The sequence below is a fragment of the Pogona vitticeps genome, chromosome 4, assembly GCF_051106095.1.
Source record: "Pogona vitticeps strain Pit_001003342236 chromosome 4, PviZW2.1, whole genome shotgun sequence".
Classification (NCBI taxonomy): Eukaryota; Metazoa; Chordata; class Lepidosauria; order Squamata; family Agamidae; genus Pogona; species Pogona vitticeps.
This window is the reverse complement of record NC_135786.1, coordinates 57,006,672-57,030,377: the sequence shown is the minus strand read 5'-3', so window position 1 is coordinate 57,030,377 and position 23,706 is coordinate 57,006,672. Positions and strand designations below refer to the sequence as shown.

The following is a 23,706-nucleotide window of genomic DNA, read 5'->3' as shown; positions in this document are numbered from 1 at the left end:
AGATCCCATCAGCTTTAAAGGCTTCATTTCAATGGCTGTGTGTATGATCTGTTTTAGGCTTCTGGCTACCTGTTTTTGTGACGTAGAGAATTTCTAAAGGGGTTCTTTTTTTGTTTGTATAATTTGTTTTTCATTTCTCTACTTTGTCTTAATTTTTTTTAAATTCTCTATAAATTGTGAATGTGTGTGTGTGTGTGTGTGTGTGTGTGTGTGTGTGTGTGTGTGTGTGTGTGTGTGTGTGTGTGTGTGTGTGTGTGTGTGTGTGTGTGTGTGTGTGTGTGTGTGTGTGTGTGTGTGTAAGCATGGGAATCTGCTCTTGTAGAACCCCAAACATTCTGCATGTTACTTGCTACTATAGCTTAGTCTTTGCCTGTGATTCTGAGGATGAAGATGGATTTAGGGTTTTGGCCATAACTTCCTTGGTAGCCCCAAGCACTTCTAGTAGGGCTTGCTTAAACCTTGGCTTAGCCTGGTTGTGGGAGTTCTACCTCACAGGGTTCTTGTTTACTCTAGTAAGGGGAGCCATTCTAGAACACCAATGGGATTCTGGGTTTGGGATCCAATGAGGAGTCTCTGAGAGCAACACTAGGAAAATCATCTTTGCATTGTGCCAATGAGCCTTGGTGCCTGTTGGGAATGAATGACGATGGGGATTCAGGCCTGAAAAACCACTCAACACCCCAAATCAGACATTATTCTATTAAGATTTATCTCCCTGACTGGAGACACAGAAAAACCCAGCAATTATCTGAGACATCAGCCTAGGACCTGGCAGCCCTACCTACATAGGGCTTTACCTTGCTGTTACACTGTTGTTGGCATTGCTGTTGCTGTTGTTGGTATTGGTGTTCCCTCTTTGGGGGATTTCATCGAGAAACACGGGGGAATCCAAATCTTCACTTCCCATCTCAGTGAACTGCAGAGGTCTCTGGCTAGCCACATGGGGTGGTAGGGGGCTGCTAGGTTCCATGAAGGTGTCAACTTGGCCAAACAAACCACCTGTCCTCTGAGGAGAGAGAGAGAGGAAATTATTATTTTGATTCTTCAAAAAACCTTTGTGTTGTAGAAGGCTGGGAAGGGATTGGAGGATGGAAAGATGAGCCTTTGAGTAATGACATATGTTTCATTTAAGGTCAAGGCCAAGCTGCACATCATATTATACTAACAGAAGCATGGCCAAATTAGCTGATACTGCCTATGTCATCAGAAGCAGAGGAAACTTAAGAGGAAAGCTGTTTTAACACAAAGTTGCCTGAGTGTCCATGTGGCAAATTAGCCTACTTTTATTTTATGATCAATTGTCTTTTGGCTCAGGGTCATAGCACTGAAAGATTTTTGTGCCTGGAAGGATAACACTGTCAGATGAAGTGTGTCTTAACTTGTGGTCTGACTCTTAGAATTACCTTCTACATTTCCTTAGAAAAAAACAGCCAAAGGAGGGTGAGGATTGTATGGTTCAGGACTACAGCATGAGTTTAACTCTTCTCCATATTCCATTTTCCCACTGAATGAAACTGCTCTTTAGTCCAAATTGTATTATTTCAAGCAACAAAAACCTCATGGTCAAAGAGCAATTGGTAGGACTGATTTTTGGAAGAAGAATAGGGGATAAAGGAAGTTGAAAGTACTTTAATTAAAAGTGCTATTAATGCAAGTGGAGTTCAGCCTTTAGATCCATTACTTGCAGCACGGGACTGGCGACAGTAGAGCTTTAAAATAATTATAAGAAAGGTTACTATGGTTGCCAGGCTGATCCCCAAGTCAAACAGATAAAAGTATTAATAGTCCAATTAAAATAAAGGAGTAATTTCCATAGATATTCTGAGTTGCAAATAACATACCACTGAAAAGCTTGCAAGTCCCATTTTTGGTAGAGCTTCTGCTCTTCAGAATATTAACGCTAGTTGTTCAATATCAAATCAGTTCCCACGTTTTATCTCTTTCAGACATTTTAGCAGGATCAAAAGATAAACCTGTGGTATTTCTATGCAGGTGAGAAGTGCCTTCCTTCACCCATTGGCTTCCCTTGACAGGGCACAACTAAAAAAACTGCAAAAAAACAAAAAACAGGGAGAAGCCCCCTGGGTTTTACTGATAGAGATGCACTTTTAATGTGCAAAGAGATATCTGTTTAGCTTAGAAAGTGGTGACCTTTAAAATATAGACAGCCTTGCTTGTCTTTCACCCTCCATAATGATGAGTGTTGGATATAAAAGATACTAATGCTCGTTGGGGGCTAAACAAAAAAGGAAAAGTCTTTGTGATGGTGTTGGGAGACACAAGGAGCCTCCCTGAAGAATGGGAGGACTGCGAACACATCAGGGCATCCTCCGGGCAACTGGCACCTCCCTGCCAGCTGATCTTTCCACTTCAGAAGCACCATTGGATTGTTTCTGGTATGAACAAAGAAGAAGGTCTTTTGTGATCTTGAATGATATTGTGACTATCACAACCGTGTAAACAGTATGCTGTGTTAGTGACAAAGAATGGCACTGCCATGCTGGGAAGGCTTCAAGAGGGCAAATGTGTTCATGCTATGAGGGAGCACTAAAATTGGCATGGCACCCACTGGTGATGTTCGTAACAAGAGCTGGAAGGCTGCTGAGATGCCCTTTAAACCAATATTACCCCATGCTCACACTCACCCTATAGATCCCTTCTTCCATTGCTGCTTCCACCATGGCTCTCTCAAGTTCTTCTTCTGCAGTCAAGTCCCCAGAGATGGCTCTTTTGATCTCAGGAGCGGCCTCCTCTTCAATGGTCCTCAGGCCAGCCTCATGAAAAGAGGGTGGAAGGGGTTATCACGGGCAGAATCCATTCATGCCAGGGTGGGAAAGGAATGGCATAGACAAATTGGGACAAGAGTCACATGCTCTTGTGCCTGGTTTGGAAATGTTACCTTTTTGGACTGCAACCCCCAGAATTCTTCAGGCAGCATGGTGGCAGAAGGATTCTGGGAGTAGGCCCATTTAAATCAATGGAATGTTGACTCATCAAATCTCTATTGATTCAGTGGGCCTATTCTAGTGCAATTACTTTGCTAAGTGTCTGGATTTTGGCCACTATCATATAGATGCTCCCTGAAAGGTGAATGAATGAGGATCAGCTATTCCAGAGAAATGGGCATAAGCAATTTGAGAGAACAGACGAAGGTGTAAAACAATAATTCCATAAGAATATTCTCAAAGAGATTCTTTTATACTAGTTTCCTAAAGAACTTGAAAACATGGCTGTGAAAATCACAAATAATGGCTTGTGCACATTGCGGTATAAAACCTGAAGTCTAACTGGAATGGAGATTCCTACAGTCGTAAACTTTGCTTCAAAATAGGTGAAAATAATCCTGTGTTCCTTAGAACCAAGTGGGTACATACTGAATTCCTCAGTTCCATTTTCTGCTTACCTGGATTTCAACAGCGTTCTTTTTGGGTCGGTATCCATAGTACTCTTCCTGACGCTTAATGAATTTTCTGAAGTGCTCCTGGATGAGGAAGGTAGCATAGAACTTGCCCACAGTCACCTCATCATCTAGATAAGTAAAAACCAGTGAAATAATTACATTAACTCAGCAACAGTACCTGGCCGGCCTGCACATTTTAGACTCCAGGAGAACATGCAAAGATTATTCTTGATGAGTAAGCCAGGGAAGCCCAAGAAAAATTCAAAAATTATTTCTTGATTACTAAATTGTGAACTTACCTCCAATTGGTGGAATGACTTGATCCAAGAGCTTCATGCTGGTTCTTTTCCAGATCTTTTTGATAATCATTCTCAGCTCTTCATTGGCTTTTTCAAAGTTTCCTACAAAAGCACCAAACAATCATATGGAATTGACTTATAAGTGGTTAAAACGCTGTACTGCAGCTAAAACTGTGCTCACAACCTGGGGTTCAAATCTCAGGTAGCCGGCTCAAGGTTGACTCAGCCTTCTATCCTTCCGAGGTCGGTAAAATGAGTACCCAGCTTGCTGGGGAGGCAATGTGTAGCCTGTATAATTAAATTGTAAACCGCCCGGAGAGTGCTTGTAGCGCTATGGGGCGGTATATAAGTCCAAAAAAAAAGTTTTGTTTGTTCTAGCAACAGCAATCATCTTAAGCCTTTTATAAAACTGAAGACATCTAGGACTCAGTCACTTCACCAGCATGTCAACTACACTGATTTATCAGCAACTTAAAAGCAAAAAGTGTGCTGCTTATATACTGCCCATAGCGCTTCAAGCACTCTCTAGGTGATTTACAAGTTAATTATGCAGGCTACACATTGCCCCTCCCCCAGCAAGCTGGGTACTCATTTTACTGACCTCTGAAGGAGTTCTGACTCCTGTCAGAAACAGAAATTAGAAATTTCTAGAATTTCAAAAATAGAAATTCATTTTTCTATTTTTGCCCCCACTTCTTTTCTTATACTGTAGTAGGGTGTGTTGTTACAAACTAAAAGTATAATATTTTGCTCAAGCAGGTCAGCATTTGCAGGAAAATGGAAACACATCAATAGTCATATGAAGGTAATTAGACAATGCTTATGCATGTACATGCTCCAGTTAGTAAGTGTTGTGTTTAAAAATCTGCAATCCCCAATTATAGACCATGTGCATGGGTTGATACTTGGGGTATATGCTGCCCAGAATAGATCTTTGGTCTAGATGGGTGGGGTATAAATCCGAATGAATGAATGAGTGAATGAATGAATGAATGAATGAATGAATGAATGAATGTGATATTCAAAATAAGACATTAATCACCAACAAGTATAAGGGGAGGATATCCTGAAAAGCAAAGTTTTTATGTGCTTCCTGAATATTAGGAAGGAAGGGGCCTGGTGCACCCCCACAGGTAGAGCATTCCATAAAGAGGTGGCCACAATAGAGAAGGCCTGGCATATAGTCATAGACTTCTTGCCCTCCCTCGGGATGGCCAACCACAGCATCAACACCTGGTATGAAAAGATGATCTTAACAAGAAGATTTGTGATAGGTAGTGAGGTCCTAAACTGTTTAGGGATGTAGAGGTGAGTATTAGTAACTTGAATTTGGTACAGAGGCAAATTGGTAGCCAATGCAGGCAAACAAGGACCAGGGAAATATAATCTTTTCCCCAAAATTAGCCTGGCCACCACATTTTGTACCTACTGCAGCCTCTATACTGCCTTCAAAGACATGTGATGTGATGTATATAACGCCCATGTAGATAATGCTGGCTTTCATGCTATTCAATTATCTTGATGAAATTATTATTTGATTGCTTCAGATGATTTATTTTGGTTTGGTTTCTGTTCAGTTGTTTTAAATGTGCTGCTTTGAAATACTGTTTAGTGAATAAATACTGTATAGTGCTGCCTGCTCTCAACTATCTCCAGATAAGATCAGATTAAATACAACAACAGTAGTAGCAGCAGCAACAACAGGTATTTTTTTGCCTACATGACTAAGTTCTTTCACCTTTATCAGCTCTGAGATGGATTAAATTCTTAACATCAGCCATGTGTTAGGATCATCCAGCCACTAGACCCCTGGAGGCAGCACATTGGTATGCCTCCATGCTGAAGCTACGTATGCTAATTTGCAGCAAATGATTGCCTGACTCTTTAAGGTTTCGTGATTAAATGCACTTGAAAGGCATTAGTTACTATTGATTTATAGCATCTTCTGTTGAGCCTGTGTAATTGTACCATAATGGATTTTAAGGTCAGCAGAGAGTCTACTGACATATAAGGTGTTCTTTAGAATTCAAAGGATAAATAATGGCAGCTGCGAGGAACTACAGTGAAGTTATTCATAGGGCAGATTGGGGTGGTTTCACCTCTCACCTTCAGTCTTGATCTTGAGTGCAGTTCTCACCAGAGCAAAGAGTGTAGCATTGAAAGTAACTGTACCATCGCTATTCAGGGGCATGTTCATCCCCACCAGGCGCTGAAAAACACATGCACTTGTACAGAGAAATAGCAGCCAATGACAGTTCTATTCAGGTTTTCATGGATTGTATCACTACACTAATTGTTATCTTCCTGCATTTCCTGGGAAGGCCTGAAGGGGGAATGTAATACTGTAGTATCGACTTGAACACAATTTTACAAACCTCCATGAAGTTGGAAAAGCAGAGGCTTGCCTGATCAAGGTTGCCAGTCACATGAACCTCTGCAACCACATCCACCTGGGTGTAGTTACTGCTTCCTTTCAGACCTTCCTCATCAACTAGGGGCTGCCATATATGCAGGGGCTGGGGGCAAAATTTTTATTCTCAGCACCTCGTACCTGGGGCTGCTCAGGAGCTGGCAATGCAAAACAAGAAAACCAAAACAAAACAAAAACAAAACCAGAAGTGACCAGATGCCCTCTTCCAATTTTAACCTTGAGTTTGGAGGAGGCTGGCCTGCAAGGATCCTGTGATTTCTCTCTCCCCCTTCCAATTGCAGAAAAGGCCACCCCTAGAAGTCTCTGCAAGCAGAAAACCCCATTGTTATGGGTAGAAAAAAATGGCACAGGAGACATGAAGTTTCCAGGGGTGCCTGGCAGAGGCTTCAAAAATGGCCTTGGGGAACTGCCTGCAGCCTCAAACCAGCTTTGTCCATCCCTGAAATAAACAAAAGAAGGATTTCTGAATGTCTGAATAAGGGTCCATTGCTCTGTTCCCCCCATCTCTCTCTCTCTGTCTCTCAGTCTCTCTCTCACATACAATCAGAACACAAACAAGCATCGCACCCTTGATAGCCATTACAATGTTTTACTCTTTGTCACCAGATTACATTAAACACCAGCCCTTCATTCCTTTGCTTTTTAAGGTAATGGCATACTCCATTGCAATGGGACTCTGGGGCCATTTTGTGTGGGATAAGAATTAACTTAAGGTTGAATCAGAAAAAAAATGCTAAGCATATCTTCAGATGAAATGCTCTTTTAAGTGTTTAAAGGGATCTGTTTGTTATAGCACACCATTCTCCTCCTTTATGTGTTTTGCATTTAGTTTGCTTTGTTTTGTGATTGGTCACAAGAAGGTCAACAAGGGCTTTAATCTGCAAGCCTGATTGCTGAGGCACATGTTTCTAATGAAGTTCTACTGTTGGAGTAAAAATGGCTTAGTCAAAGGAAAGAGTTATGCTTTGAATGTCTAATTTGATCCTGGAACAACTCAGGCCTAGTTAGGATTGATAAGGAAATATTTCCTCAAGATTATTACCTTGCAAGCCACACGATGTGGACAAAATTTCCCAAAGCCCAAGGGAGGCTGGATTCGTCTCAAAAGAGTCACCACATCCAGATGTTTGATGCGGCCCCTGAGGAAATAGGAAGAGACAACATGGTTTACTCACTCATTGCAGAGCTGGAACTTCACTTCCTAATTCTAAGGACTGGAAGTCACAGTTCGGTAGCATGCTTGCCCCATTTTAAAAATCTTAATGTACATACATACAATCCCATTTTATGTTCATGATCTGGTGGTGTAGCGTATAACTTAAAAGTACATTGGACAAAGAAACCATGAAACATAAACAAAAAATGGGAAACTAACCATGCAAACTGTGTGCATATTAACCTCCTTGCAAGCCTTCTGAATTGGTGAGGATCCATATGGACAGAAGTTGTTTGCAAATATAACTGTATTTTACTCTATAAAATATACCTGCATTTTACTCTGTCTGGCAGAATTAAATAATAATAATAAAAACAATAGAGCTTGTACTGATGTTCGCCTTCTGTAAATATATATAGATACTTTTGCCCTCAAATGATTTCCTACTAGAATTGTCGAACTGGGTTGATCCTGGAGTGGAAAGCAGCAAGAGAAATGATATCACAGGGTGGCATTTCATGGACCAAACACCGCCCCCTAGACTCACTGGTGTCACTTTGTCCTACTCCTCTGTGATGTCATTTTCCCGTTTTGTGTGCAGGGGGAAGCACAGACCACACTCTCTGAACAGAAAGTGCTCTTCTTATCTCAGACCAGAAATAACAAGAGCATTCCTCCCCCCCCCCCCCATTTTGTCTGTGTTTTGGCTCAGAATAGGAACAGGGGGAATCCTACTCTTCTCTTTGTTTTCAGACCAGAGATAACCATGGGATTCTCCTGCCTTAAGCTTAACTTCCCAGAGCAAAAGATGAACTTTGCAAGAGGATTCTCCCCAAAATAGGAGGGCATGGCTCTTCATAGAAAGGTCAGAATGTGGCACCCTCCAGAACCCTTGAAGACCACATGTAGACTTTCTGTTGACTGTCTTAGGCATGTAGACTGGAGGTTTCCCTGTCCTACACTCATAATATTTCCAGGAAGTAGAAGCTTTCTTCTTTTGAGGTTTTGTTTGTTTGTTTCCAATGAAGTAATTAAGGATGTGGTCAGACAGAGAAAAGGGGTTACATCTGATTGCACCAGAAAGATTCACTTTGCTAGCAGCAATGTCCCTTAAAATGACCCTTCTGTCCATTGGGGAAGCCCAGTCCAACCCTAAAAGGTAAAAGCCCTACTGCTGGACCATAAAGGTTCAGCTTGGACAAAGATCAGGGTTGGGCTGGTTTGCAATCTCCTGTACATCATGCGATCACCAGGAAATAGTTTGCACCACGTCGTGCCACAAACAGTCCAAAATGTGATCTATTTCCCTGGTTGGTTGCACTCTAATTTACAAACTTAGTAACAGTTGAGTTCTCACGTGGCTTCAGGGTCATATTCCGCCCAGATTTTTTTGAATTCATCCAGATGATGTGGGCCTAGTATGGACCAATCCCGCGTGAGGTAGTCAAAATTGTCCATGATGACAGCGACAAAAAGATTGATAATCTATGGAGAGATGCACATTTAGATGAAAATGGAAGAGGATAATGATTCAGAGCCCTTCAAAAAAGCAGAGTCAGCTGGTGGTCCACAGAACGATCCATGTACAGCTGAAGAGTTTGGTATCAGAATTACCAAACTGCAGCAAACTCTTCCCTCTATTTTTCAGACAGTTGGCTGGGAGTCATAGTCAATAATATAAACTCTTCAGCAACTCTGCTGTTCAAACATACTTTAAGATGAGTCTACAAGTGCGGAAAAGGTCATGAGTAGTTCTGCAAGTGTCAGAAGTCAAGTCTATACACCTTGCATGCATACATTGAGAGAAACCCAATTTGAAGTGTGCTAGCAGAAAATGGTTATTATTTGAGTCTTCTTTCACAAGCCAGAAATCATCATGCTCTCATACTCTGTTGTGCTGGACTATTTGTGGTGATGACTGAAGAGCAGTTTGTGATAGTAACAGGTCTCCTATGTGATTTTCCTGCTTCCATGATCACACCTCAATACATAGGCTCTCAGCTTTGGATGGAAAAGAATCAACGTACGCAAATCCTAAGAGGCCAAAGTAATGAGTAGGACATTCTAGGGCTACATTACTTTATAGCAGAGCTTGGAAACATTACTTTGGTGTATGCGTTATTTATTTATTTATTTATTTATTTATTTATTTATTTATTTATTTATTTATTTATTTATTTATTTATTTATTTATTTATTTATTGTCATTGTAAGTATATACACAGTATACCCATACAGTTCCCACATTCCCTCAAAAGTCAAGTGACAGTTGTTCAAAAAAGTAACTTGTCCAAGCTCTGCTTTATAACTTATGTTTAATCCAAAATGAATATGAACTGTGGACACCTGACAAAATGGAAACAGGTCAGAAAGGGTAACTAGAGATCTTTGCTTTGAAAAGAGTAATCTCTTTTTCTTTGGATGAAACATCTCTGTGGATAAAACCTGACATAGAGAGAAAGCTGGTTAAAAACTCTCCACACATGGAAGACCATCTCTTTGCTAACCTCATGAGGCTTTCTAATAGCTAAAGGTTTAAACTGCCCTGTACGTGAAATATTTAAATATTCAAAATTTTACTTGCAAGTAATTGTACAGGGACTGAATCTGGATCAAACTCACGTCACATAAACAGAGATTTATCCCTAACTGATTTCTGTCCTAAATCTTCATTCTTATGGGAACTAGGAAAAAATTATTCAACAGAATATTTGCAATTGAAGCCCCCCTCCCTTTTTACCTCCTCCCCCATGCAGTGAGCCTGGTCTGGATCAGGCCTCATGGTACTTACTTGTGAATTTAAAAAGAAAGTAACTTTAAGATGTGTACCACACTTTTAACACAGAGGGTAACCTTAATCTGTTTCAAAACAAGCAATTTCCCCTTTTTTTGCTTTCTTCCTCTCCAATATGGCTTCTGACTGCCCTTCAAAATAAAACATTATATTTGTCCTCCTGATATTTGTTGCCTAACTATCCGTGGTTCAATGGCTCGATAGAACAACAGTCGCTTGATGCATGGGAAGTTTTACATCTGGCTGGATTTGAAGGTCCCAGACAGTGAACTGCCTGAGCTCTGGAGAGTGAAGACAATCAGCTATTAATAACAGTCTGTGCACAACACCAATATTAGGTCTGAAGGAAAATAACAGATGTTTGTTTTTATTTTAAAAGCAAAAGTGGTTTATGAACAGCATTGGCTCCCACAGTGTGCATACATTTATTTTCTCCGACTATCACTGGTGTTCAAAACATTTTGGCCGAGTTTTGGAACAGTACAAAAGTCTGCAAAACTTGTTTGACCAAAAGTGACAGGGAGATGAGAACGCACATCCGAAGCAGAAATTCCTTCTTTCAAAGGACCTTCCATGCTCTGAGATGGGTGGAAAGCATCAGAGGTCAAAGTAGTAACAACAAACCAACCCCAGGCAGCTCTCTCGTGTATTTCTTTTACTGTGCATGATCTGAATGGCCTTCGCATTACAACTAGCTTGGTCTTGGATGAAGGTGCTACTGATAACATCTATCGATATACCACAATTGTATGGCAGTTGTATGGGAAATAAACACAAGGTAACAGAGGAAAAACAACTTACCAGGAATGCACATATCATGTAGAAGCTGATAAAGTAGAAATAAGCAAAGCCAGAGCCACAAGAATATTCCTCCCCAGGAGCAAAGTCAGATTCAGGGTCACACTTCTTCCCATAGCTCGCAGCCAGCATGATCTCCTGCCAGGCTTCGCCTGTTGCACACCTAGAGAAAGAAAGATAAGTAAGATAGTGTAGGTACCTTTTACTTGCATTCATGGAGAAGAGGATATGTCCTGGTTAGCTGGTTCCTCAACAATTTCTGGATTCTTGAAACTAAAGTGAAAAAAAAACTATGAACAAGTGTTTAATTTGGCACATGGTGGAAGAACTGGGAAAATTCACTTTGTTTTAATGTTATTTTTGGATTACAGCTGCCAAAATCTATCCCCTGGTATAGTCACGGTCTGAAAGAAGTCCTTTTCAGGGTTGTGTGGCAGAGTGAATGAAACTTTAAGAGTTATGACTCATGCATTTCTTTCTTGCAGGGCAGAAAAATGAATTTAAAATTTTGAAATTTCATATGTTGAGATATATTTCATATATCCTGGCTAGGTGAGGTTAGGAGTGTTTTTCTGCATTTTTCACATTTCAGTCTTTTGTGAAAGTATTGCAGGAGTACTTTTTATGCAGTTTCTTCCAGAAATATATATAGTGCAAAATGCAACAGTGTGGCAGTGATTATGCAAAATCCATTTTTTAAAAAGCTCAAAATATAAATGGGGGGGGGGGGCAAAATCAAGAATGTTTTTTATTTGGTTTTGCACTACTGCTGATGATGACAAAAAAAGCCATTGACCTTTTCAATCTTATTCAGGAGCAAAATTCTCACAGTGGCAGGACATTTTTAATAGCTGTTGAGACTCCTTTTTTGGGGGGTAGAGGATGAGAAAAATTTGAGCATTTGTTACTAGGCACTATTACCTATTCTACAGCTTCATTCATCTTGGGGGAGCTCATTTGCTGGCCTGTGCTGATGTGCCCTTCAAGTTATCAGTCTGGCTTTACTTCCACAACAGAGCAATTTAATCCTGAATAAAAAGGTGAAAGGTACAAAGACCAGGGATTACCATATTGAACTTTATAGTGGACAGATTTGCATTTGATGGCCTATTAGAGAACAGTCCTGTAATTGGAGGAATCCTGAAATGCAGGATGCACATGCAGAAGTACCAGATGACACAGATTTGCTCACAAAGTCAGCAGCTGAGTAGTAAACAGAGTGGACACACAAATCAGCAAGTATTATTCTTCCCGTTTATGGAGCCCTCTGTTGTGTCTCCTACTTATAATACAGCATTTATTTCTAAACGTGTATCGAGGTAAGCATAAGTATAAATCAGCACCCTCCTTGTGGTGATGCCCCAATTTCTGGAAATGTTCGAGTGGCCATAACTTCAGCAAAGGACTAACATTATACAAACCTGAACAGCAGCAACACTGCTTGTGGGAAGGTCTGGAAGTTGTTGTTCCGATTTATTTGGGTACCATCCACCAGAGCAATTTTCCCAAACATCTGTAAATCAAAAGGTTTGTTCATCAATGGCAAGAATGTGCTTTTGCTGGAGGCATTAACTCCTATTATTTGTTTCTTTGATTAATCTGTACTTCTTGAACCCTCTTCCTCATGTATGCTAATATTAATTCTGCTGCTAGGTGCTTCCAGATGGATGGCTTTTAATATTGCTAAACCAAAGGAAGCACCCTTTCTCTTTGATTGTTTAGACAGAGATCGGCAACCTTCAGAGATCAGCAACCTTCAGAAATCAACAGGCCAATTTTCTTTTTTGGTGTGTGTGTGTGAGAGAGAGACAGATTGAGAGAGAGAATGGCAAAAATAAGCAAGGAGGGCTTCATATTGCCCTCATGGTTTTCATGATTCAATCGCTTTCATTGTTGCCATTAAATTTCTTCAAAAGAAATTAAACAAAAGCAGTTGCATCCTGTAAACTCATGAGAATGGAAGGAGACTCATGCTGAATCAGGCCTCTGGACTTTCTGGAATCCTCCTTCCCACAGCAGTCAAGCGGCTGTTTCTGGGAAGCCAATGAGCAGGGAAGAACTTAATTGCTTTTCTTCCACTTCAATGGTTATTCAGAGGCATTCTACCGCTGAACTCAGACATTACGTTTAGATAGTAAACTGATGGCAAGCCTATGCTCCATCAATTTGCCTAATCTTTGTCTAACACCATGTTATAGTTTTAAACTCTAAGCTGTGGTCAGCTTCACAAAACTCAAGTGTGACTTGTTATAGAATCAGTATGTACAAATATGTTGCTGGAAAGCTCAGAAACCTCATGAGGACTAAGTATGAATATATTTGGCCATCCTGTGGCAGAATGTCTTCTTTGTTCACATTTCTATGGAAAGAGGCATGGGTTCTGCAAGGTCATAGTTTGCACAAGGTCAGGAGATATGCAGAGTTTCAGTTACACTGGAGGAAGGGGGCCAGGAGGCAGCCTTGGTAATTCCTTCTTCTTGCTGTTTCCTGAAAAGCTGTTATAGATAACAGGCAGCTGGAATTTTTGGAGGAGAGGATTGCTAGGGAAACCTTCTGGCAAGCGATGGAGAGTAAAGTGCTGAAGAGCACCTTGAGCCTTTTCTCCAGCAGGGAACTATGGTTCCATCATGGTGCTGTCTATGAAAGGAACAACTTTCTGTCTAAGGAATGGCCAATGTGAATCCAACCCAGAATTTCCAAGTGGATGGTTGAGTCACTGGATACATGACCTTTTTGAGACCCTGGAATGATTATTTACTATGCAGTGTAAATATTTATTCACTTCAAAGATGAAGAGTGCTCTAAGAGCCAAACTACCTATTACTTTAAAGATATAGCTACCCTGTTTCCCTGAAAATAAGCCCTAACCTGATAATAAGCCCTAGTATGATTTTTCAGGATGCTCATAATATAAAACCCTACCCCAAAAGTAAGCCTTACTTAAGTGAAACCCCACCCTCCACCATTGTGTAGCAACCAGAAGAAAATGACATAACTGTATTTGAATAAATGTAGATTGTTGTACCTGGAAAAAAAAATCCCCTGAAAATAAGCCCTAATGCGTTTTTTGGAGCAAAAATTAAGATCCCGTCTTATTTTCAAGGAAACACAGTAGCAGTATGCTTTTTTCCTTTTTGACTGTAAAGCAAGTGCAGATCTAGACCATAACCATGAAAGCTGGCATGGGATAGGCTTTAAACTTTTGTTTCCACTGCGATCCCCATATAGAGTGTCCCCTAATTCACATCACCAGAGAATGAAATTTCACAAAATATTTTTCAAGTGTAGTGCCTCTGAGCTGAACAGAGTCTGTGAAAGGCAAAAGGTTTAACGTCCTCCCTGCTTGTCACACTACAGTCTCAACCTGAATTTGGTCCTCTCTTTATATATCTGAATTTAGGTCAAAAAGGGAGGCCAAAAAAAGGGGGGGGGAGGGATAGCTGCTAGCTACATCTTTAAAGTACAGCAGCCCATTGTCTGTTTCTTGAGAAGAAGGTTTACAAGGAAGAATTCCGAGAAAATAAATCACAGTATGACATCTAAGCCCGTGTTAAGCAGGATATATGACTGGCATTTTCACTGCACCTCTACTGAGGAAATTCAATAAAGTTGCAAGTCTCAGGGTGCTGGTTGAAATCTCAAGGAATTCCTCCTCTTCCTGGCTCTCTAGACAGGGAAATAAATCTCAGGGCAAGTGGTGCTAGAAGAAGAAAAAGTCTAACTTTTTGGAAGTGTGGTGGAGTTAAAGCCTGGACAACCGCCCAGAGTAGATCTTTGGTCTCAATGGGCAGGATAGAAATCCAATAGATAGATAGATAAATAAACCAACCAACCAACCATATCCATGCATTCCTAGCTGGCACCCGGACTCCATTGTGCAATGAAATTGTATGTGTGTTGCATTTTCTCAGTGTTGACACACTAAAAGCCCAGAACTGAGGGGAGAGGACTGGGGAGAGAGCTGGTGGTGCAAGAAGTTGAGTTCTTCATGTCACATGGAATGAGAATGGAATGCCAGCATTATGACTTCTTGTTTCATAAACCCTGACAGCAGCAGCAGCACAAAAATGCTCTTGGTAAACTGTTGGGCACCTCCCACAAGCCCCAGATTACCTAATTAACTGGATTTTATCTACATGATGGCCCCATTTACCACTCTTCCCTTCATGCCTCCTCCCCCCCAAACTACTCCCTCAGAACCAGCCTGCCTGGCCTCTGTGACCTCACAAAATCCCACCCCCCCATCTGAGTTTTTTCCTTGAAATCTCTGAGAATTTTATTATTCTGACCTGGCAAGCCTCTCACACAAACCATTTCTTGCATCCTTACCTGCATTCCAATGACAGCATAGACAAAGAACAACATTACAATCAGCAAGGCCACATGAGGCAGTGCCTGGGGACAGAACATAGAAGAATTAAAGTGTCATACACAACGTCTTCACAAAGAAATGACACAGGAAGAGTTGAATCACAACAACGTCCTATATCTAGAACCTATACTGTACTTCACCTGTGCCTGGGTGAAAGAATTACCTAGTGATATTCTTACCTGGAAGGACTTGATAAATGTCCAAAGTAAATTTCTAATGCCTTCTCCTCGACTCAGCAGTTTTACCAGCCTCAGGACTCGGAAAAGCCTAAAAAAAGTGATGGAAATGCGGCCGGTTTCATCAGGATCTATAGCAGGAACCTGTGGAAAAGAGCACATTCCTTCAGCAGTGAGTGAGAATGAAGCAGACAGAAGGAAATTTTTACTCACTAGGAGATGGGTTGTGTTAATCAGATATGTACATAAGTAAAACAACTACCATTCATGATTTAACTGTGAATGAGGGGGGCCAATGTGTTTTTCTATTATTAAGACTTATGAAGAGAGATTGGAAGATGTTTAACTTCCTTAGCCCTGTCAACCTGGGATTTTGATGAAACATCAACATCACTTTGAGGGCCATGGACATGTATGTTATGTGGTCTATAAAGGATTCAGTTTCCTTGATTTCTGTCCAGTAGAGCATCACTTTAGGGTTTCTGCACCTGGTTTAATGGCTGCTCATCTCTGCTTGAGCTGACAGAGGTGGCATCAAAATTGATGGTGAGGACCTCCAGATCATTTTGGAGGAACTCACGGATTGTTGCCTTGTCATGGCAAAGGGGCTTGAGTAATTCAGAGAAGCTATAGGCTATGCCGTGCAGGGACAGCTAAGATGGACAGGTCATAGTGAAGAGTTCTGACTAAACACGGAGAAGAACACTGGAGAAGAGAAGACTCCCTGGAAAAGACCCTGATGTTAGGAAAATGTGAAGGCAAGAGGAGAAGGGACAACAGAGGACGAGATGGATGGACAGTGTCATCGAAGCTATCAGCATGTATTTGACCCAACTCTAGGAGGCTGTGGAAGACAGGAGGGCCTGGCATGCTCTGGTCCAAGGGGTCACGAAGAGTCGGACACGACTTAACGACTAAACAACAACAACAACAATATCCAAACCGAAGCTACCTTGTCAGAAACAGCACCATATGGCACTATGTAGCTGTCCTAATTTGTCCTTAACACAACATGCATGGCATGTTGAAGAAGTAAATTTGCAAGCCATGATTCCAACTTTGTGGGAACTTGGTAACCAGGATTTTAACAATATTATACAAAAATATTTTTATTCTTCCAGACTTTAGAAATGATGTTTTAAAAATGTAGTTGTTACATTTTATTTGTATATTTTGAATAGAGTCCACTGAAGATCATATAGAAATATTTTAAATAAATAATTAAATATTCACCTGTGGTGTGGCTTCTCCAGCAGAGCTGTATCCTTGGAGCGCAGGCGGACTCGTCTGTGAAGATATCATGTGTAATAAGGACAGCAGTGGTAGCAATATAGGGAGTTTTATGGCCTCAGGGCCAACAGCATGCTAAACTAAAGGACTGGTTAAAATTATGTGGTTGATTGCATGCCAACACAGAAAATGTATAATATAGGAAGTAAATTCATGCTGCCACAGTTATGCTTAGATTTCCAAGAGTAAGATGAATTGTGCAGTTCTAAGCCTAGTGAACAATCTCAGAAATTAACATCATGGTCTTCTTGGACTGCTAGCTTTACTGAAAGGAAGGATACATCTGAACCATAGAAATCATATATCCAACATGGCAGGTAGGAAAGGTGTTCTTGATGCTATCATGGAGTTGGGAAGGGGATGGCACTTATTGCTCCTGCAGTTTATCACAACAGCAAACTAGATGTAAATACTAGAAATGCAGTTACTTGTAACTCTTCAATGTGTGGGAGAATAATGCTAACAAAACCGTTTACTCATTGCAGTGGAAATATGGTAGCTAAACTGATTTAGATCTATAGGGAAAATAAAGGATTATGGAAGTTGTAGCCCAACCAAGTAACTTTGTTGGCACAATGAATCCAGACACAAGCACATCAATGCCAGTTCAGTACACAGTCAGCTCCATGATGCTTTTGCAGCACAGATCACATGGGACTGTTGTGCAACAGTACACACCTGGTACAAAATTGATTCAGGGATTTACACTTCTGTAGAGCCGCAAAAGCATTATTCAGAGTTAGTTTCATAACTGGTAGCTAAGGCCCTAGTCACACAAGGGAAATGTTTACTACTTCTGATACCTCTGTTGTATTGAATCATGGTCATATGATTTATATCCTGGAGCAAGCATCCCAATAACTTTTAGTAGAACCGATTTATTTCCTCCTGTTTGAATCATTATGGCTGGCTACACCATGGTACCAGTTTATTTTCTCTCTTGCTTCAAGGGCCAATTTAGCCTCGCGATTTATATATATATTAAAAATAACATTTATTGAGACATCAATATATCAGGAACAAGGTTCCCGCCAAGATGCATGACTGTGCAAGTGAACATGACTCTGCCTCCCTCCGCACAGCTTTCCTCCTCCCGATACACCCACTGCGATTGTTTCCAGCCCCTGCACATATCACCCCCCACTGGTGACATTGGCATACCAATGGTTAAATGTATCTTCCCATGGGGGGAAATCATTACTCGCCAGTAATGTAATTGCAATGCATCGCCTGGTGATATATTTTTACCAACATATTGATGTATCAGGCATGGAAAAAAAAATATTTTTTTTGCAGACTCCAGTAGTGGAGGCCACCTTCCTGGCTACAATTCTAAAAAGAAGCAGAGCAGGTCGTGCACACAGGCAATCTCAGTAAGGAATGCACAGATACAACAAAGGTACAAAATAACACACCCCTCTTGATGATCGGAAAATGTTCCGCAGTAACATCCCTGGCCAGGAAAATGTCTTGATCTTGAGCATGCATCATGCAACCAGAAAAAAAAAGCAACAAACTAACTGAGGTTTAACTAGAGAACATTTCCCTCATGTGACCAGGACTTCAGGTACGGGACCTTCATCTCTGTCTACATCTTCTTCTAAAATGAGATCTGCAAACTGAACTAGGAATGAAAGTTGGGTTCTCCATGCTGTAGAAAAACACTAATACTGTACATCTGCTGGCCTTTGCTGTGCTTCAGAAAGCAAACCCGACAACTGCCCTCCCAAAGCTATCCCTGCCATCTGTTTTGTGGGACGGTTCTTTCAGTGAAATCATAAACACGGTAGCAAAACAGTTAGAAATCTTATATAAGAAGCTCAAGGTTAGAAGCTTTTAGCTCTATGCAACAATACATTTCACAAGTCCTTCAGATTTGTAGGACATAAGGCTAAGGAGAAGACAGAAGACAATGATTAATTGCTGTTAATTAATTACTTAATCCCAGGTCTTTGAAAAAAATGCAGTGAACTATCAGTGTTTTCTCAACATCATGAGGAAAATAGACAATTTTCATGCCATGTTTCTTTCAAATTCTGAGTCAGAAGATATAACTAATAGGTAATGCTATTACCCCCCCACACACACACACACAATCACTCCAGAAAGATCTTCTTTCTCGTGGTTCGTATCTTCAGGGTATATCCAGGATTGCTGTTTCCTGTGGCTTGCTTCAGTTCTTGTGGATAGTGCAAGTGAATAAGCGGACAAGGCAGATTATGGGTGCTGGGTATGTGCTGAATATTGTCTGTTGTCCTTTAAACCCATTTTTACTATTCCCATTTCTGAGTCTATTGTTGAGCTGGCATTTTCACTGGATGAGCTCTCCCATGACAGGACTTCATTGCTACAGGAATTATATTATATATATACACTCCAGCACTTTATACACTGTAGATATTCACACTGCAGTTGTAGATTGCAGGGGAAGTGAATTGTGTGTCAAGGTGTACCTGATTTTCAAAAGTGCTAGATCAACTGTAAAACACCATAGATGTTTTTCTTGCTATGTAAATTACTGTATAGCAATTAGGTTTTGCTGCCATTAAAATCTGCAATAATTTTGCTGCAATTAATAATATTGTCTTCGTAAATCTTTGTAATCTTGGTAAATAAACCAGTTTGTAGCCTGTTCCTGGCAGTTCACCTCACAAAAGTGGGCCAACTTTTTGTCAAAATATTTACTCAACAAAAACTGAATCAAAAAGCTGTTGTCTCCCCCTCAAGGGCTATAATTCCAGGAGAAGGATTAGGAGTCTGTAGAAAAATTCTGAATGTCCTCACCAAACTACAAGCTCTAGCATCCATTTAGAGAATTTCATTCATAAGCCATGAAACTAACAGATGTTTGCAGTGTAGGCATAGCCTTTATTTACAATGCTGAACAAGATATCTCATTTTTAAAAAGTGACCCCAATAAATACTTTACTTAGAGGAAACAAGATATCCTATTTACTAAGAAATTCTTCAATTCCTTTGCTTCTAGCTGAGTGCTGAAGTACTAAATTGAAAAGCAGAAAAATTGACTGTATGATAAAAATGCCTTTAGGCCTGCTTTGTTCCAATGCCAGCATAGCCTCCAGAGACTCACAAACATATTTATCTTGTTTCAGGTAACATCTCTGAAGACCCACTTTTAGCATCAGCCTTCATGCAATCCACACTAACACAATGGGACACATCAACAAGGAACAGTCTAGGAAGGGAAATATGAATGGAAAGGTTGCCCACAACAAGCTCATGCAGCTGATATTTACAATGCCATTACAGCCACCACTTAGGCAGTACAATCCGCCACTGGAAGCAAGAATTGTCTGTCAAAAAAATAAGAGAGTAATCCAACAAATAACTTAACCTGAAAGCAATGACAGGAATCAGAAGGCGTTTAAGAGAGGGAGAAGAGGAATGGATAGAAGGAATGGGAGGAGGGATCAGGATTCACAGAAGGAGATAGCGGAAGTTGCTAGGATTGCTAAGACGAGGAAGACAAAAAGAGGGTTTGAGGAATAATGAATGAAGGAAAGGTGATCAGACTCAAGAGAAGATGCTCCTATTAGAACGGAGATTTTTCAAAGTTGCCCAAAGAAATCAAGAGTTCTAGTGTAGTTATCCTGCAATGAGGCTTGGGTACAGTCACAAGCTTTCATGGAGGAGTGAAAGACAGGAAAACCACCCCAGTCAGAATCCTAAATTTATTTTCCATTTCAGTGTACACAGGTAAGCACACGGTCTCTGGGGTGATGTGTCCTAGCGTAATTCATGTAAACAGCATACTACTATGCAGTCTCCCTGATCCTGCAAAAGGTCTTGTGAATGTCCTTTTCTTACCCCACCCCCAAAAGTCTTAGATGCCTACATGGGTGTATAATGTTTGGACAGCTACAGCTAGGTGGTCAGGCAACCACTTCAAAGTAAGATCTCAAACAGTGCTCAGGTGTTATTAAAAAGTTGACAAGAGATTAGGATTTTCAACATGTCCCTTTCTGACTAGAAACTTCTACTGTTGCATTTCATGATCAGCTCTTTCAAAAATCTTGGTTATCAAGGTGGCCCCCATTTTACGGAGTTCTTCTAAAGAAATTATCTCTCTTTTGTCCATGGAAATAATCCAAAGATTGAACAGGATTACCTTGACAAGATTTAACAAGACAATTTACTCCAAGAAAAATAATTTTATTTGGGAAAGTTTCTTGTGATTAATTTTAAATGCACTTGATTTCAAACAAAACTGATTAACATCCAAATGCAGGCCTTTTAAAATCCTGGTCTTAGTGTCTTATACCTACTGCATATGGTCACATTGACTCTAGCAGCAAATAAAATAATGTGTGAGTTTGCTGGATTCATGCTCTAATCTATTCTTCCCCCTTTCTTGGTTACCACTCTTGTTTCGGCAAGGTGATTCCTTTATGTGCGTAATGTATGATCCCTAAGGTAAGGTAAAGGTAAAGATTCCCCTTGACAAATTTTTGTCCAGTCGTATTCGACTGTAGGGGGTGGTGCTCATCCCTAAGGAAGTCCCAAATAATGCGAGAAGTATTTTAACATACCGGGCATTATTTGTTTTTAGACATTCCCTTGAAACACCCAGAGTAGACCTTGGGTCTAGATGGGTGGGATAGAAATCAAATCAAATCAAATAATAAACAAACAAACTACCAAAAAGGCCCTCTGTTAGCTCACCTAGACCAGTGGCCCCCAGCCTTGGGCCTCCAGATGTTCTTGGACTTCAACTCCCAGAAATCCTGACCAGCAGAGGTGGTGGTGAAGGCTTCTGGGAGTTGTAGTCCAAGAACACCTGGAGGCCCAAGGTTGGGGACCACTGACCTAGACCAATCACTTAGCAAGGAGTTGATTAAACATCAATATACAAATAAACAAAACAAATGGACCAGGAAAGGAGAGAAGAAGAAAAGACAGAAAACACAGGAAAGGAGGGATGTAAGGGCTAGGTTTGCAAACCAAAGATATAATATAATGGAACACAAAAAGTAAAATGAACAATAGCTTAGGGTGAGAAGGGGATCTTTTGTAGGAATCATGGTCCAGCCTCTTTATATTTTTCCAGTCCGAAGCTGCTTAGGAAGCAGGCAGTGTTCTAGCGTGGCAGAGAAAAAAGCCCTGTGATAGACGTCACTGGGCAAAAACCATTCCTGCTTTTGACAGTAATCAAAGTAACAGGCACCAAGACAAAGAGACAGAACATTTGCCTAGCTATTCCAAGTCTACATTCTTCAGTTGCACTTAAATTGAACATTTTTAGTTAGTACTTAGATCTTCTCTTTCATTCTTTTGCCCACTGAATGATTTGCACCAAGGTAGATGGGTTAATGTGGCTGTCAGTCTAGTGGACAGACTCTTAAGAATTCCCAAATGAGATGTGAGGGACACCCTCTTCTCAAGGAAGGAAGGGTGGAAGTGAAGAATGATCAGCTGTCTCTTGATGTCTAAATCCTTGGAATAGTTCTTCAAAATGCCTCCTCGAACAGATTGATCTCTGGGCTGTTGATTTCTAAAACTCTGGCACTGGCTGATTAGATGTTTTTGGTCTACACAGAAGCACAGCATGTTTTGTAGTTGGTGTTCATTATTCAGTATACAAGTGCAATGCAATCACGAATTGGTCATGAATGCTACTGGTGAACAATCTTTGTCTAAAGCCATTTCTGTCGCTATAGCTAACTGGAAATACATGCATTAGCAGTGCGCTGAGCACAAAAAAGCACATAAAGACATTTTAAATCCACCACTATCTAGTGTTTTCTACTCTTTATATGGACACACAATACAGCATATGCATGGACTATTCCACCTTTGGTATATATTTTTAATATACTCTGGTGTATGGCATAGCATTCATGCATGTATATACAGAAAGCATAATTTATATATGCAAATATTATCATCCAGGCAATATTAAATGCACAGAATAAGCAAACATTTGAAATATGGTTGCCATGGAGAGCAAGATAATTCTCTGCAGGCACCATAAGGCAAAACCATCTCCACTTCATACTAGATTTGCCAAATATATATTACAGCCCAAGAGCATACACTTAGAAAGGATACAGAGATTACAGGACATCTGGAGTCTTCTGGATATCAGTCTATTGCCTATAGGTCACTTTATTGCACTTCTTGGCAGGGATCCCTGAGGTTCACCAAACTTAACCAGTTTTGTGCCTAGAATAGCTATAAATCCTTCAGTTCAAGGATAACATCTGTTCTTATGTCTTTGAAAAGGAAATTGAAGTTGAGTGATGGCTGCAGTGAATCAGAATGTCTGTTCAGATATGCAAGAATTCATACCTCAGCTTTCCACCAAACAATGCCTTCCATAGGTGTTAGAATGCCACTCCTCTCATTCCGAGCCAGTATGGCCAATGAAGTTGCAGTCTAACACATTTGGAGAGTATTAAGTTGGTGAAGGCGGTTGTAGTTTCTCTGGAATACTGGGAGACCTCTGTTGCTTTGACATGAAAGCCACCCCCATTTGCCAGTTTTACAGCTGTCCTGTCTGAAACATTTTTAGTCCTCACATCCCTTTAGTGCTGGTTGCCCTTGTTACACTTACATCGATCTGGCTCAAGATGACATCAATGATGCTGCCAATTACTATGAGGAAATCAAAAACATTCCAAGGATCCCCAAAGTAGCCCTGGGAAAGAAAATGAGAAAGTGAACAAACAAGAGAGACTAGGGTGGAAAGTAACACAAGGTAGGGAGTGGCTTTTTGGCACAATCCAAGAACTGATGCTGAGATGTTTGGTTTGTACAAATTATTTGGACTGGTTTGGTTTGTCTAAATCTATTTGGATTGAAAATTGGTATGCAACCATCTGCCTGCTCCATGCTCCAGCAGTTTCCATTGATGAGCCCCACCCCATGTTTATTAATTTACCGTATATTTAACATAAATATATTTCTTTTTGTCCAAGACCATAGGCCTTTCAAGCCATGTACAATATAAAACTGTCAGTAAAAGCATAT

The 23,706-nt window shown here is 40.6% G+C and overlaps 1 protein-coding gene across 2 annotated transcripts in view; it reads right to left on the bottom strand.

Annotated features, from left to right (window-relative positions):
• The window catches only part of CACNA1S (calcium voltage-gated channel subunit alpha1 S), a 78,185-nt gene that overhangs the window by 10,829 nt on the left and 43,650 nt on the right, over positions 1-23,706 (bottom strand). The window contains exons 28-41 of one of the 2 annotated variants that reach the window (XM_072997463.2): positions 23,291-23,374; positions 19,974-20,030; positions 16,660-16,713; positions 15,430-15,570; positions 15,208-15,273; positions 12,300-12,391; positions 10,882-11,041; positions 8,644-8,771; positions 7,173-7,269; positions 5,806-5,908; positions 3,700-3,801; positions 3,404-3,528; positions 2,646-2,774; positions 798-1,006 (exon numbers count right to left, since the gene is read on the bottom strand). In XM_072997463.2, coding sequence (XP_072853564.2) covers positions 798-1,006; positions 2,646-2,774; positions 3,404-3,528; positions 3,700-3,801; positions 5,806-5,908; positions 7,173-7,269; positions 8,644-8,771; positions 10,882-11,041; positions 12,300-12,391; positions 15,208-15,273; positions 15,430-15,570; positions 16,660-16,713; positions 19,974-20,030; positions 23,291-23,374 — 1,547 coding nt within the window. The remainder of the gene's footprint in view (positions 1-797; positions 1,007-2,645; positions 2,775-3,403; positions 3,529-3,699; positions 3,802-5,805; positions 5,909-7,172; positions 7,270-8,643; positions 8,772-10,881; positions 11,042-12,299; positions 12,392-15,207; positions 15,274-15,429; positions 15,571-16,659; positions 16,714-19,973; positions 20,031-23,290; positions 23,375-23,706) is intronic. The other variant, XM_020805303.3, reaches the window with a different exon arrangement.